This window comes from Danio rerio, chromosome 21 (assembly GCF_052040795.2).
Source record: "Danio rerio strain M-AB ecotype USA chromosome 21, GRCz13ab, whole genome shotgun sequence".
In the NCBI taxonomy this organism is placed as follows: Eukaryota; Metazoa; Chordata; class Actinopteri; order Cypriniformes; family Danionidae; genus Danio; species Danio rerio.
Window position 1 is genome coordinate 51,420,001 of NC_141041.1, and position 16,666 is coordinate 51,436,666.

At 39.4% G+C, this 16,666-nt stretch overlaps 2 protein-coding genes across 5 annotated transcripts in view; one reads left to right on the forward strand and one right to left on the reverse strand.

Moving 5' to 3' along the window:
• The window catches only part of ddx46 (DEAD (Asp-Glu-Ala-Asp) box polypeptide 46), an 800,847-nt gene that overhangs the window by 661,542 nt on the left and 122,639 nt on the right, over nt 1-16,666 (forward strand). The gene's annotated exons all lie outside the window — the stretch shown is intronic.
• Nucleotides 1-16,666, reverse strand: part of acsl6 (acyl-CoA synthetase long chain family member 6) — a 39,280-nt gene that overhangs the window by 18,608 nt on the left and 4,006 nt on the right. For all 4 annotated transcript variants that reach the window (XR_015520869.1, XR_015520870.1, XR_015520871.1 and 1 more), the window contains exons 2-7: nt 10,011-10,231; nt 6,291-6,405; nt 5,983-6,047; nt 5,571-5,672; nt 4,521-4,620; nt 3,132-3,310 (exon numbers count right to left, since the gene is read on the reverse strand). Coding sequence is in view for 1 of the 4 variants with exons in the window: in XM_087301992.1 (XP_087158118.1) it covers nt 3,132-3,310; nt 4,521-4,620; nt 5,571-5,672; nt 5,983-6,047; nt 6,291-6,405; nt 10,011-10,231 (782 nt within the window). In the remaining 3 variants the exon portion in view is untranslated. The remainder of the gene's footprint in view (nt 1-3,131; nt 3,311-4,520; nt 4,621-5,570; nt 5,673-5,982; nt 6,048-6,290; nt 6,406-10,010; nt 10,232-16,666) is intronic.

Sequence of the window (16,666 nt, forward strand, 5' to 3'; positions counted from 1 at the left end):
TATTTCTAGTTTGTTACTTTACCCCACAGATTATAACCTGTTTAATTTGCCTTAAAGCAAAGAAGCAACCCGCTAGGTAAACTTAAAGCAATAGTTTATTTTCAGAGTGATATATATTCACTGTACAGCAGCAGTTCTCATGTCGTGACCACGTTAAAATGCGTCTGTTTACGGGCTTTTAGTTTACATCTATTTCTAATGTGAGTTGTGTTATTACCATCATGCATGACATTAATATCCACACTGAAAGCACCAGCAGACAGTTTACTTCATCATTGAAAATAAAATAACAGCACGGACTAACATCACATGTGTTTATTATAGTTTAGTCCAAAGTACAACCTAAATTGTGATTAACTGATTAAGTCAAACGTAAATCAATTAATTCATTGACTATAATAACAATACTTCACCTGTGAGTCAGTGTGTGTTTTCCTTTAGCAGAATAAATATTTAGATTGATATTAAATTACAGTTTTCAGTTTCAAAACTATAATTTGACAGAAATTAATAATTTTAGCTGTAAAAAATACAGTATATTTTAAAGTTGGTACTTTGACCTCAGAGTAAAACAGATGACTCTGAGTGAATGGTTGTTTTTTTTTTCTCCACAATAAATATATTTGATTTAGATTCAATTAAAAAAGTTTGAATTAAAGTTAAATTATACTGTGAGAAAAACTAAACATCAGAATAATTGACAGTATCTTTTAAAGTGGTTGATGGTGTCATTTTGTTTCAGCGTGTGATGAAAGCTGCTGGCTTACAGTAAAATATTAATTGCAGAAAAACTGTTTTCTGCTTTGAGGCAAACTGAATCAAACAGGATATAATCAGAAAACTGTACTTTGTCCACTTAAGCTGATGTCTCTGAATGAAACACACAGTATTTTCTCCGATTCTCAGTGTATGTTGAGCGCATGTCCTGATTCAATCACACAGGAATGCTTTACTTCTCCTCCAGATCCTCCTGATAAACTACCAGAGAAACCCGTGTCTGAGAATAACCCTCAGACCTGCTGTAAACACTGAAGACTCTCTGCCTCCACATCATTACTGCATCACAATCACGTTTCCTATAATTACATGCTCATCACAGGAGCTCTTCGTGCTCTCGTGGTAAATGTGACTGACTGAAACTCTGACTGTTTTCAGGTTTAGTTGATGGTGGCAAAAATATAAATGCCAGTGGCCCATTAATGAGTGTTATATAAGAATAACTGCTGTGATCACCAGCGCTGTTGCCTTTGCTATTTTGAAATGTCAAAACTGTTTTTGTTCCTGGTTTTATTATTGTGTGCAAAACTGCTGCAGATCGTTTATGTTTGCTGTGAGGAATTATTTCAGAATGCAGGAGAAGTGTCACGAATGACGTCAGACTCCAGGCAATAGTATCCAGATGCAGACTTCATATCTGAGACAGCACATCTCGCACATGCAATGTCAGACACAATGCACTCAATGGAGCTAGTGATGTCACTGTGAGAGGTGGAGTTTAGAGTTTAGATTCCCAGTCTGAGCCCAAACCCAGACTTGACCTGACATGAGTCGGCCCGATGTTTTCTGCCATTATCTTCATGGCATGCAGAGTCGTGATCAAGCATTTGTGTTTTTTAAGGGTTGTATATACACAGTTGAAACCAGAAGTTTGCAAATAATCTAAAAAAAAAAGGAGCATATCCACCTGCCTAAATAATTTACATTTGCTACATGCCAGAATAAGGAGAGAATTTTTTTTTTTAATTTTTGGTAAATTTTTTAAACTGTGTAACTTTGGTCAGATGTTTTGGGTCTCCTTCCACAAGCTTCTCTCAATAGTTTGCAGGAGTTTTGGCTCATTCCTCCTGCAGAATTGCTGTAACTGAGTCAGATTTGTAGGCTGTCTTGCTCACACAAGCTTTTTCAACTCTGCCCACACATTCTCTATAGGATTGAGATCAGGGCTTTGTGATGGCCACTCCAAAACATTCCCTCTGTTGTCCTTAAAGCACATTTGACCTCATTTGGCAGTGTGCTCAGGGTCATGGTCTGTTTGGAAGAGCCATTAGTGGCCAAGTTGTAATGTCCTGGCTGATGTGTTGAGATGTTGCTTCAGTATTTCTCCATAATGTTCTGTCTTCATGATGCCATCTATGCTGTGAAGTGGACCAGTCCCACAAACAGCCCCACAACATGACGCTGCCGCCCCCATACTCCACAGTTGGGAGGGTGTTCCTAGGCTTGTGCGCTTTCCCCCTTTGTCCTACAGATGTAACACTGCTCAATATGGCCAAACAGTTCAGTCTTAGCTCCATCAGAGCACAGGACATGTCTCCACACATCAGTCTTTCCCCAGTGTCATTCAGCAAACTGTAATCTGGCTTTGTTGTTGATTCTGGCTTGTTGGTTTTCCCATGTTGTCACACAGGGAAGCAGTGTGTTCGAGCTTTTCCTTCAATACTATTCTACAGTTGTGCCTCACATTAACTCAAATGTTGTCAATCAGCCAATCAGAAACCTCCAAAACCTCGACATCATCATCTGAGCTTTTTCAGAGGCAGAATAATCTTATTGTGTGTAAACTTGACTTTCAAGAAAAATTATAACAATTTTTAGGATCATCCTAACTTACTTAAAAGAGGAAACATTTAGTCACATTAACATCTGCCTTTCTTTATAAATGGTTATGTGCCTTTTTAAAGTGTATTTACACTTCTGTTTTCAATTGTATATATATATATATATATATAATATATATATATATTAAAAAAAGGATAAACTATCAATGTTTGTATGAATGCTGTAATGCTTAAATAATTTCCGAAACATTTTCTAATCTAGACAAGCCAAAAATAATCTGTCAATAGGGTGAGCATAATAACATGATTTTCATTTTGAAATAAGCTTTTCTTTAGCTTGTTTTCAGCAAAAGCACACTTCATTTTGATGCATCATTTCTTGATACAAGCCTATATGTTGTGCTTGTCTAGAAAATGCTTCTTGATGTTAGAATGTTTCGATATTTGGTCATGAAACAAGACAAAACTGTAAATAAGAAAAGCATTATTGCAGTGTACATCTCAGAAAAAGGCCAAAATTGGAGCCCTTGAGTCCATCATCAGCATTTATCAGAAACATGTTTATTCTCTGACCTCGACGTCTCTGAGGGCCTGGATGTGGACGCCGCACTTCTGTCCTTCCTCCAGGAGCTGAGAGTCAAACGTGTCCATCAGGATGATCATCTTCAGGCCGGGTGTTTCTCCCCGCTGCACGTTCTCCAGCAGGACCACCGCTTTCTCTGCTTTATCACAGATCACGGTGGAGATCTCAGCTGAAACACACAAACACAAAACCATCAAATGAAATACATGTAGACTCCATCAAAGAAACCCTTCAGATTTTACACTGCACAATAGTGTATTAAGATGCTCTTCGGGAAAGAAAAATAATGGCCACTGTTATACAATGACTTCCCTAATTACCCTAACTTTACCCTAATTACCCTAGTAATGACGGACAAAACAAAGCAAGGTTTAAACACGGTAGGCAAGGCAAAGAAAACCCGCCGTAATGTTCACTAACAACATAACCAGCCTGATCTCACGGGGAAATGTAAGTGTTTTACGTTTTGTCAGTTTAGTGTCTAATTCAGTCACACAAAAATATACAATTTTTAAAAGGAGGCGTGGCTCCCAACCGTCATTTGGTGATGAGCAATTTGTACTAAGCAGTAAGAATTAGATCGTACGGATTCATATGCATTAGCCACTAAATCAAAAAGGTACGAATTGCCGTGAGATTGCGTAGGCATACCAAGACTCAGCCCTGGTGTGTGTGTCTGATCTGCTTTTAAAGTCCATGTAATCAGTTGTGAACAGCTTCAGCTGTGTGTGTGTGTGTGTGTGTGTGTGTGTGTGTGTGTGTGTGTGTGTGTGTGTGTGTGTGTGTGTGTGTGTGTTAGCAATCAGTGGGAAACTGGAACAGGTGTGAGTGTGTGGTGCATGACTGGAGCTTGTAGTCCATATACTGGCTGATTTGTAGTTCTTTGGTGAACTGTGTGTATAACAGATCTGCAAGCATAGATCACTGGTGATCTACTGACAAAATTTGCATTTGGAAGATATAAACTGATATAAACATGTGAGACTTGCAGTTTCCCGCTTCTGCCTAAATGCATCATCGATTTTATTTCCACCTACTCATACTTTAGCTTCTCATCTAACCTTCTGACAAATCAAATGATCTCTAGTCTCTGACATGCCCCGCCCCCTTCTTCTCATTGGGGGTTTATGTGATGTACTTTTTGCAAAATGCTATTGGCTGTTTTTTTAAAAGGGGAGAGGCAACACTTTGTCCCGCCCTCTCTTCGTGTTTTGGTTTTGATTATGACAAAGATTTTAAAAATGCATTTTTCAAAGCACTTCAGTGACCATTAAAGAGGCTGTTCAACTGCAGCACAGCAGCTCGCCCTCATTAACAGAGTCAGTATTGAAGATAAAGGTCTGCTGGAGTTGATTTTCCTACAGTCAGTAGTCTCTCACCGGTGTTGATGATGAAGCGAATGGCGTCGGCCCCCAGCGTGTCGTACAGCGGCACCACCACCATAGAGTACGTGTAGCAAGCCAGCTCAGAGATGATCCACTGCAGGAGGAGGAGAAGATGAAGACGAACAGGTCAGTCTACAGCAAACTCCTGCATCTTTCATTCAAAATACATCTTTATATTGGGTCAAGTGGAAAATGAGAGCTTCATATTTAAACCTGTTTAACTTTACAAACTTCATCAGAGATCATCACACTCATCATCAAATTTACCGCATTTAAATTCAAATAAAATTTTTTCCCCAATTTCTGTTTAACGTAGAGCAGATTTCTTCAACACATGTCTAATCATAACAGTGTTAATAACTCATCTCTAATAACTGATTTATTTTCTCTTTGTCATGATGACAGCACATAATATTAGACTAGATATTCTTCAAGACACTAGTGTTCAGCTTACAGTGACATGTAAAGGCTTCACTAGGGTAATTAGAGTATATTGATATTAGAGAATATTGTCCTTTAAATGGTGTTTAAAAAATTAAAAACTGCTTTTATTCCAGCCTAAATAAAACAAATCAGACTTTCTCCAGAAGAAAAAATATTATCAGACATACTGTGAACATGTACTTGATCTGTTCAACATCATTTGTGAAATATTTCAAAAAGAGAAACAAATTAAAAGGGGGCGAATAATTCTGACTTCTACTGTATATTTTAAATTAAAAAAATATATATTTTGATTTTTAATATTTTTTTATATAAAAATATATTATTTATACTATTTAATATTTTTCTATAACATCTACATTTGAGTGTACTAGTTTTTGGACCATTATCTCCAGTTATTTTGTTAGATGAGCTCCAGATTTAGCTAATCTAATGACTAATCTGATGTAAATGCTCAAATATAATATAGTAGAGCTTCCCATTGAAAATATAGATTTAAATAAGAGATCTGTGAGGGGTGTACTCATATATGCTGAACACTGTAGGTCTTCTTTAATATAAGATATTATAGTTTGAATCAAAGAGAGAGATGTGCTTTACCTCCGGCCGGTTCTGTGCAAACACTCCGATCAGCTGATCTGTGTTCGGCTGACAACCCTGAGACAACAGACCAGAGCCCACGTACTCAGCCCTGGTGGACACCTGCACACACACACATTAGTTTTTGTGAATTGTGGGTACATTCCATTGGTTTCTCTTACTTTTTGTATTGTACAAACTGCATTTTCTATCGCTCTACTCCCACTGCAACCCTAACCTGGGAAACTGTGTGCACTTTTGCTTTCTGGAAAAATAAACTCATTCTGAGAGATTTCAATGAGTGTTCAGAAAGAAGGACATCAGCAGTGTGATCATAATTCCCCTTCTCCACTAATACTTGAATACTTGAGCCATGATGATGACCTGTATACACACACACAATACACACGATACACACACACACTCCGCTCACCTCTCTGTAGGACAACCAGGTGTAGGGCTGGTTGGGCAGTCTGGAGCCTAGAAACGGGCCGTCACCTGTTCAGAAACACACACACACACACACACACACACACACACACACACACAAACACACACACACACACACACGTCAGAGCTGATCAACGTCATCAACACACCTCCACCTTCCCCTCCAGAGGTTAGTCTTCTAATGTGAAAGCACAGAGCCGTCTCCAGAGTTGTATGTAGTATATGATGTGTGTGTGATGATACTGTGTGTGAGTGTGTGTGTGTATGTGCGTCTCTCAGAGCGGGACTCACCGGTGATGTGCAGGCCGCGCTGGAACACCTCATACATGGTTTTGGCGTCCTCATGATAATACGCCAGCAGTTTGGAGCGATCGCCCATCATGGAGCGCCGAGCGCCATCCTCCATCTGTACACACACACACACACACACACACACACACACACAGCACAGATCTAATATCAGATCTACTTAACACTTACTTAATATCACTTCTTATCAAGAGTTTTAGTCTTATTTCTAGTCCAAATATCTGAAAACTCTTAAATCCAGAAGCATTTTCTAGACAAGCAAAACATCTTGTGTTGTTTTCAGAAATGATGAGGCAAGTAAAGACAGTTTTCCCTAAAACAAGCAAAATAATCTGACAATAGGATGAATAAGATGAAAGAACATTACTATTCCAATTATTGTTTGCTTGTCTAGAAAACACTTCTAGATTTAAACGTTTGAAGATATTTGGACTAGAAACAAGACACAAACTCTGTTTAATAAGAGCATCTCTGCAGTGTTTATATGATTGTGTTTGCAGTGCAGTGTTGAGGAAACACATTACAAGTTTGGTCACACTTTACAATAAGGATCATTAGTTAATGTTAATTAATGCATTTACTAACATGAACAAACAATGAACATTACATCTACTACAGTATTTGTTCATGCTAGTTAACATTAGTCAATGAAAATACAGTAGTTCATTGTTAGTTCATGTTAACTCATGGTGCATTAACTAATGTTAACAATGCATTAGTAAATGTTCAGTTATGATTAATAAATGCTGTACATGTGTTGTTCATGATTAGTTCATGTTAGTAAATGCATTAACTAATGAAGCTTATTGTAAAGTGTTTCCACAAGTTTTGTAGTAATATGACTTTTCTAAGTAGCGAGTAAATCAATGCATTACTTTAAAAATGAAGTAGTAATATTTGAGTTACTTGTTTAAGAATGTAATGCGAGATGCTTTTTATTTAAATTAATTCGCTTTTAAAAAATAAAGAGCTGAACTACAATGAGCGTGGCCAGGCTGAAGTGATAAGAGAATGCAGGAACAGACAGAAAGCGAGACGGCTTTTGGCCAAAGAAAGCTAAAGCAACTTAAAATAACGTAACACATTACACAGCATAAAACATCTTCAAGAGTTTACACTTAGATGATGATTGATTATAAAGTGTTTGGCATGCTGTCCCAGAAGACAGAGCCCTGAGCTCATAAGATCCTCGAGCCCGGGGCTCCCTCCCAATAGCAGGGTGAGAGGGGAGTTTGAGCTCAGGTAGGTCTCGATGAACTCCCCCCACCTATTCTGGATAATGACAGATATAGGGATGGCTAAGGAGAGATATGCGGCTTGCTAAGAGCTTGAATTTGATGCCAATTTAGTGTGTTTAATTCACTTAGGTTGCATGCTTTTGAACTGTGGGAGGAAACTGGGAAAAAACTTACGTGAGCACGAGGAGAACAAGCAAACTCCACACAGAAATATCAACTGGTTTAGTAAAGACTTTAACCAGTGACGTTCTTGCTGTGAGGCAACAGTGCTAACCACTGCGCCACCATGTCCCCCATCTAGAAAGGAGGGGGAGTTTGGGTGGAAGGGGGATTCTTCGAGACGAAGATACTAAGATAAGAAACTCTGGTTATTTAAAGTGAGTTAGGACTCATCTGACTGGTGAATTAGTATCAGCTAACGCGGGTCCAGATGTTTACAAGTCACACAGCACTTTTCTCCCTATAGACTTCCATTTAAATGCAAGCTCATGCGACAAGTTTCGCAGTTCGCCGCGTTGAAAAGTTCAAGCTTGGTGAACTCGCATCACATGACTGCGTAAGACCAATCGAAAATCAAAACATGACCTCTCTGCCCCAGGCTTGAGGATCTTCTGAGCTCATGTCTCTCTCCTGGGACAGCATGCCAAACACGCTTTATAATCAATCCTCAGCTGAGGGTCAACTCTGGAAATTAGATTATAAATCAGCTTCACTTACGTAACGCAGCTAGTGACTGTTTTATGCAGGAACTCAACACTGTACCGCATTACTCTCAGAGGGAGCTTTCTCCAACACTAGCTGTCAGAGGGGTTGTTGACCTGCAGCTGCGTTTGCATCAGTGTTTGCATCTGTATTTGCGTTGGCTTTGATTGTGAACACTGAGCATCTGCTGATGTTCACTAAACATGTGCTTCTCTGACACTGCAGCTATAACATGATCATTTACACACGCATGCAGAGAGGATCTGATCTGTTAGGATGTCCAGAAATGATCATTAAAGGAGAGCTGAGTATATGTCTGTGTATGTCCTGATCGTGACAGCTTTCCTTGATGCTTTGCTTATGCAAAACAGAGACTAAACGTCAGGTCTGAGCCAGATTAGAGCACACAGATCATGTCAGGACACACACAGCTATGCATTTACTGCTGGTCTGATAACAATGGTGCTATGATCACAGGTGCATTGTGGGATGCAGGACGCTCTCGTTCTCACACTGCATTCTTATTTGTTGTCTTGTTTCTAGTCCAAATATCTAAAACTTCCTAAATCAGGAGGCATTTTCAAGACGAGCACTGAATATTGACTTGTTTTCAGAAATAATGAGGCTTTAATAAAGTGAGTTTTTCTTGAGGCTGTCACTATGGAGATGCACAGGCATCTGTAGCTCCGCCCTCTTCTGAAAAGAGCATAATCTCATTTGCATTTAAAGCGACAGACACCAAAACGCCACAATAAGGATCAAAGCCTGAAAGGGGCAGTTTTCTAATATTATAAGCAAAATGTCAAATTTTAAAAATAATTAAGTTTTTATCCGATGAATTATAAAATACCTGCCCAGCTAATCAATTATTCATTAATTAATTCAGTCATTTTCCTTCAGCTTAGTCCCTTTATTCATTAGGGCTTGCCACAGCGGAATGAACCACCAACTATTCCAGCATTTGTTTTACTCAGCGGATGCCCTTTTAGCCACAACCCAGTACTGGGAAACACCCAAACACACTCATTCACACACTCACTCATACACTACGGCCAGTGTAGTTGATCAGTTCCCCTATAGTGCATGTGTTTGGACTGTGGGGGAAACCGGAGCACCCGGAGGAAACCCACACCAACACGAGGAGAACATGCAAACTCCACACAGAAACACCAACTGACCCGGCCGGGACTCGAACCAGAGACCTTCTTGCTGTGAGGCCACTTAGCCACCACTTAGTCGCCCTAATTTATAATCAAACTACCTTTATTTCTGAGAGTACACTTGCTTTTCTTTTTGTTTATTTATATTTTGAATATTCAGAGAAGTTTCACTGTTCACAAATAAACTTTGTTTTTTATTTAAGGTCATTGATCTCCATGTATGTGGCTTTTGCATTTTTTAGGATACTTTTAAACATAAATAATACCCTGAATTATGGTTTTCTAAAGCTATATCAACCCTTTAACAGACATTGTAACCACCTTGTTGACCTTTTATCCATAGGTTATCAATATCATAGGTTATCATAATATTCATCAGAGTTGTGTCAGTGTATTATTCAAGCCAAGATGTGGGCCAAATAATTTTTTCAAATAATGCACGTTAAGGGGATAAGAAAAATGTGCATGAAAAAATATATATTTTTAATCTGATTAATCAATTAAATAACCAGCCAACTAATTGATTATGGCAGTAACGGTTAATTGCAGTCCCACAGTTTCCAGCATCACTGCTGGAGAGTCGAGCGGTGTGTTTTTCTGACCTGCACTTCCAGAGACTGGTGCCGGAGGTCGCAGGGCGGGACGATGGCCCGCGGGCGTTTGGTGATCCAGTAGGCCAGAACAGCGGTCAGCGCCCCCAGACCCAGCAGAGCGGAGGTGGGCAGAGAGCGCAGAAACTGACCCAGATCATCCAGCTCAGGCAGATGAAGACCCAGCAGCAGATCCCGAGACTGCATCTTCTCCATAAGAGTGGAGCTCAGCTCTGACGGAGACAGAGAAAACATCATTATACCAGGACAACTCAGACCGCTCATTCATTCATTCATTCATTCATTTAGTGATTCATGTGTCCATTACATATTTATTTCATTAGTTAAGCTTCAAGATTTGCTGCAAAACTATTTCTAAATTCAGTTTAATGTCCAGCAAACAAATAAATAAACAATACAACAAAATGTGGTCAAATCCTGAGTTACATTTTTTATCCATCTTATTCTCCGTGTACGAGCTCTTGCAGCCATTAGTCACTGCCACAGCAAGTGATGTCACTTCCTGTGGCAGGAAACTCTGTGAGCCATTGAGGGGTGTCGTTATTCTTCCCTCATTGTTTAATTTTCAGCAATAGTTGAAGAATGATGTGAAGACTCTGTTACTGTCCTATTTCAGTCAATTCAGGTTACATTATTCAGGTAATGTGATGAAGATGATGAAGCTGTGTGTGGAGTCTCAGCATCTGCAGCTAAACACCAGCATGATGGAGGATGACCACTCTCATACTGTCGACTCTGATAGTGGTTTATCACGTTTAACAATAAGTCAAGCAACACAACCAAGTGTCCATTATCAAATGTAAGCATTATTTCACATTAATAATGGATTCAGTTTAGTGTGAATCATACATTTGCTGTTTATCATTCCAGTTTAAGGAAAATCTGAATGAGCTCTGGAATAATACTGAATACTGGAGTCTGATCATGAGTCTAGTAATACTGGAGTGAGTCGTCTACATGCATGTAAAGTCAATTAACATGTATTTATATACAAATATTTATATAGAATACAAATGATCTCTAAACATAAATATATGGAACATTTTAAAGCATACACACACTGAAACACACACACACATACAGTATATACACACACATATATAGCTGTTTAACAGCACTAGACTGCTGTCTTTCCTCCTCTGTAAAGTGCACAGTCCTGCACCTGATGCACATATAATGACATGACAGATGCACTAGATCAGACATGCCGTGTTCATCGTGATATATAATGCAGTATTCGCTGAAGGATCAGAAATCAATCAGAATGCAGGAGCCTACAGAAAGATAAAGCGCGGTCTAACCAGTTGCCCCTCCACATCATCTACTGGCTCCAGTCTAATGCTGATATTGATGAGTGGATTATGATCATCTGATCTCCAGACGGCTTCAGCACATCCACTACTCTAATACACGAAACTTTGGTTGCTTTGTATTTTGTCTTTCTGCATCATACTGACTGAAGAAAACGTCCTGCGCTTGCTCATTTATTTTCAGTTATGTTTTTATTAACACACACAGGGAAATGGTAAATACTTTGGTTAAAGAATTCTCCAGCATACTGTACTAGTGAACTGGTAAACTACCGTAGTACACTTTAGATTTTACTGCAGTGAACTGTGCTGTATACAGAGCATGCGGAGAGTATTGATAGCACTTTATCCACATGTGTTTATGTTACAGCCTTATTCCACAATGAATTAAATTGATTGATTTCCTCAACATTCTACACACAATCCCTCATAATGACAGTGTGAGAAAAGAGTTTTAGAAATTGTTGCACATTTATTAAAAATAAAAAGCTGAAGAATCAGATGTACATCAGTATTCACAAGCTTTGCTCAAGACTCTGTTGATGCCCCTTTGGCAGTGATTACAGCCTCGAGTCTTTCTGAATATGATGCACGAGCTCTGCACAGCTGCCTTCAGAGATTTTTCTCTTTGCAGCACCTCTCAAGCTCTATCAGGTTGGATGGGAAGTGACGGTGTGCAGCTGTTATCAAATCTCTCCAGAGATGTTCAATAGGATTTAGGTCTGGGCTCTGGCTGGGCCACTCACCGAGATGTTGTTGTGCCACTCCATTGATATGTTGGCAGTGTGCTTTGGGTCATTGTCCTGCTGGAAGATGAAGCGTCGCCCCAGTCTGAGGTGGAGAGCACTCTTGTGCAGGTCTTCATTCAGGATGTCTCTGTACATCGCTGCATTCATCTTTCCCTCTATCCTGACTAGTCTTCCAGTTCCTGCTGCTGAAACACATCCCCACAGCATGATGCCAACACCACCATGCTTCACTGTAGGGATGCTGTTAGCCTGCTGATGAGCGCCGCCTGCTGTTCTCCACACGTAACGCCTTGTGGCATCATATTCAGCAAGACTTGAGGCTGTAATCGCTGCATAAGGTAAGTATTGAGCAAAGCCTGAGAATATTGATGTACATCTGATTTATCAGCTTTTTATTTTAATAAATTTGCAACAATTTCTAAAACTCTTTTTCACATTGTCATTATGGGGGATTGTGTGTAGAATGTTGAGGAAATCAATCAATTTAATCCATATTGGAATAAGGTCGTACTATAAAAACGTGGAAAAAGTCAAGCGCTATCAATAGCTACTTTCCAGATGCACTGTATATGTGTGTGTATATATATGATTTTATTTACCAAATGCAAAACAAAATACAAAAACAATTTTTAACAATAATAGCTGAATAATAATAATGCACAAACTGAGTGACTGAACTGCTCCTAAACACCAACAGTGAGAGCGTGATACACTGAGTGTGAAAATACGCAACATACATGACGGATCTGAATGTGTTGATTCTGCACACACTGACAGAGATGGATAATTTCAGCAGTGTGTGTGTGAAACACTGTGTGGAACACACACACACACACACACACACACTCCTGCACTTTAATCATGACATGACCTTCTGAACACACCATCCACAACTGTTCGTCCTTATATAGCTTGCGAGTGGTACTGATTGGCTGCAGTCCACCCTATGGGCGGTGCCTGAAGGAAAGACTCCGCCCCCTCCCCCCACCCAGCTTCACTAGCAATTAGCCTTCACTATCACAGGAGATTAGGGCTCTTACGCAGACGGACAGCAGGAACGCTCGCTCTTTATTGGCTATTTATAAAGTCTGTCCACTTCTGTCCTCAAAGTCCTTTACAAGCAGAGCGGAGGCAGTTTCCCCTCTCTGCACTGCACAAAATACCTGTTAATTAACCGTTTCCATTTACTTGTGGTGGTGAACTGCATTATGGGATGTTGATCTTTGCTCTGTCCACTTCTGATGGTGAAAAGTCAATTCTACAGTTTAACAAAGTGACTTTACTGACATTTTAGTGGTTTGAAATAATAATATTAATGTATAATGAATAATCTGTAGAGGAATGAGTGTGTACAATAGCAGTAAATGTGCTGCAGTTTATTGCACGGTTTCTGTAGTGTAATATACAACACCAACATAAGAAAGGAAGATCAATGCCCTGTAATGCAACTCAGAAGCAGAAATGAACAGAAAATAAAAGCGCAAATCACAAAAAAAATGGAAAAAAGCTAGATTATGGATGTTCTGTACAGTGTCCCTTATTAAAACACACAGATGAGATGAGCTGTGATGCATTTAGGTCGGTGTTAAATAATATTATTTGACAAAGTCAACATTTTTATTGTGCCTTTGTCAGAATAATTATGATGTATTATCATTACGTGTGATATGATAGTCATTTTAAAGCTTTTAAATCAGTGCTAAATGCAAATTATACCACACACTATATTTACACTGTTAATTTAATGAGCTATTTCTGATTTAACCCATGAGAATGAGCCGCGCTGCTGCTGTGAATGAATGAATGTAGGTCGATTCAGTCATATTAAAGCTTGAGCATGTTCATTTCAGTGTACATACAGTTAAAGACTTAATATTTGTTTATTAATGATCATATAATAAAGTTTAATAGAGCATTGCTTCAGCTCATTTCTAATCATAATAGAGTTAATAACTCATCTCTAATAACTGATTTATTTTCTCTCTGCCATGATGACAGCACATAATATTAGACTAGATATTCTTCAAGACACTAGTGTACAGCTTCAGGTATGGCTGCGTGATATTGGAAAAACTGACATTGCAATATTTAGTTGTTCTGCAATATATAATGTGATATGAACATGTGTAACTATGTGTAATGTTAAAATATATATATGAATACATGTATATTCATTCATGTTCCTTCCGTTTAGTCCCTTTAAGTGTGTATGGGTGTTTCCCGGTACTGGGTTGCAGCTGAAAGGGCATTTGCTGTGCAAAACATATGCTGGAATAGTTGGCGGTTCATTCCGCTGTGGTGACCCCTGATTAATACAGGGAAAATGAATGAATGAATGTATGAATAAAGTAACAGGAGATGTGTGAATGCTTTAAGCTGTCTGTGGAACACATTATATTAACGCATTACAGTCTGTGATGGTTAAACTGCAGTGACTCTACTGATCTCACACGTTCTGAACTGAATGAAAGCAGATATTGAGCAGCTTAAAGTGACATTTAAAGGCTTAACTAGGATAATTAGGGTAGTTAGGCAAGTCACTGGATAACCGGGGTCTGTTCTGGTTTGATTTTACTATTGAAAAATAATAATTCCTCTATATAACACTGAGCTTGAGCAATTGATGTAAAATATTTGTTTTTATATCAGCCAAACTGAAAGAAATGAGACATTCTGCTGAATAAATATACGAGCCGACATGCTGTCAAAACTGACCTCGCTCTGTTAAACAGCACCTGAGAGATCAATATTAAATATATAATCATTTAAATCATCATTTTTTGGGTAATAACAGCTTTTAAAAGGCAGGAAAATACTATCAACACACACACACACACATTCACATGCAGAGATAGAGAGGCGAATGCGCATGTGTGTGGAATGAACCTCAGCAGCCACCGTATCACACCACCCTCAGCAGATGCGGCTCCCTCTCCCTCTCTCTGTCTGTGTGTGTATCAGCCCTCTCTCTCTCTCTCTCTCTCTCTCTCTCTCTCTCTCTCTCTCTCTCTCTCTCTCTCTCTCTCTCTCTCTGATAATCCTGCTCTCTCCATCTACCCTTGACTACATGATACACAGGCTCAGCTTACAGCTCAGAGACACACCGGCGCGCACACACACACACATCAATAACACATGAAGCAGTGCATAAGATGATGGACAGAGCAACACAAACACACACACACACACAATCCCATGTACACAATCAGCTGTGTCCGTCACATCTCCTGACCTCACTGTGACCTCTGATGCACACCTATTATTATAGTTATTAATAAACACCACACACACATCTGTCACTTTACTGCTCGATTAAAACACATTCTGAGAGACGAACTGATGCTAAATCTGACTGCACACACACACACACACACACAAACACACACACACACACACACACACACACACACATTAACGCAGGGGTGGTTTAATGACTCCAGTAAAACACTGATAATCGCTGTGTTGACATGAGCTTATGAGTATATTTACTATCCATCTGCTGCGCTGCGTCCTCAATAATGCCACTACTATAGTCTACTAGCACTAACGTCTACAACACAGACATTACACACACTCTCTGTTCAATCTGTGTGCGATCTGATGATGTTTTCATACACGGTGTCAAATATATCATTTATTGGAGTGGCACGGTGGCGCAGTGGTTAGCACTGTAGTCTCACAGCACTCAGGTCACTGGTTCGAGTCTCAGCTGGGTCAGTTGGTGTTTCTGTGTGGAGTTTGCATGTTCTCCCTGTGTTGGTGTGGGTTTCCTCCAGGTGCTCCGGTTTCCCCCACAGTCCAAACACATGCGCTATAGAGGAACTGATCAACTACACTGGCCGTAGTGTATGAGTGAGTGTGTGAATGGGTGTTTCCTAGTAGTAGAAGGGCATCCGCTGTGTACAGCATATGCTGGAATAGTTGCCGGTTCATTCCTCTGTGGTGACTCCTGATAAACGAGGGACTAAGGAAAATGAATGAATGAATACGGTGGATTGTATATAAGCAGCGTCAGCATTATTTCTGATTCGACATGCGTTTCTATCATGGAGCAGTTCTGTTTTCACAGAGGAAATAAACAAATTGGAGAAGGCGGAGCCTCAGAGCCACACCCATATATGACATCATCACTATGCACCAATGGGAGTGCAGAGGCGTTCACTCAACCAGAACCTTAAATGGCAAACTGTTCAATAAACTATTAACACACACACACACACACACACACACACACACACACATAAATACAAAGTTAGTCTTAAGAAACGACCTCACGATAGTTAATCTACATGTTGAAATTAAGTATATTGGGGCTTTAAAGGGACAGTTCACCCAAAAATGACATCTCTGCCATCATTCACTCTTCCTTAACCTCCAGTTCAAGGTTACACTTTAGTTTAAGTAACAATGCACATCTTTTACTGCTGTCTTATTACCTGCCCGCTATTAAGATAAAGTTAATTAGCGCAAATTATTTTATTTTACATCCCTAAAACCCATACCTAACCACTGCTTTATTAACTATTAATAAGCAGCTGATTATTAGTTATTAAAGTCTTCGTTAATGGCTTGTTATCAGCATAAATTG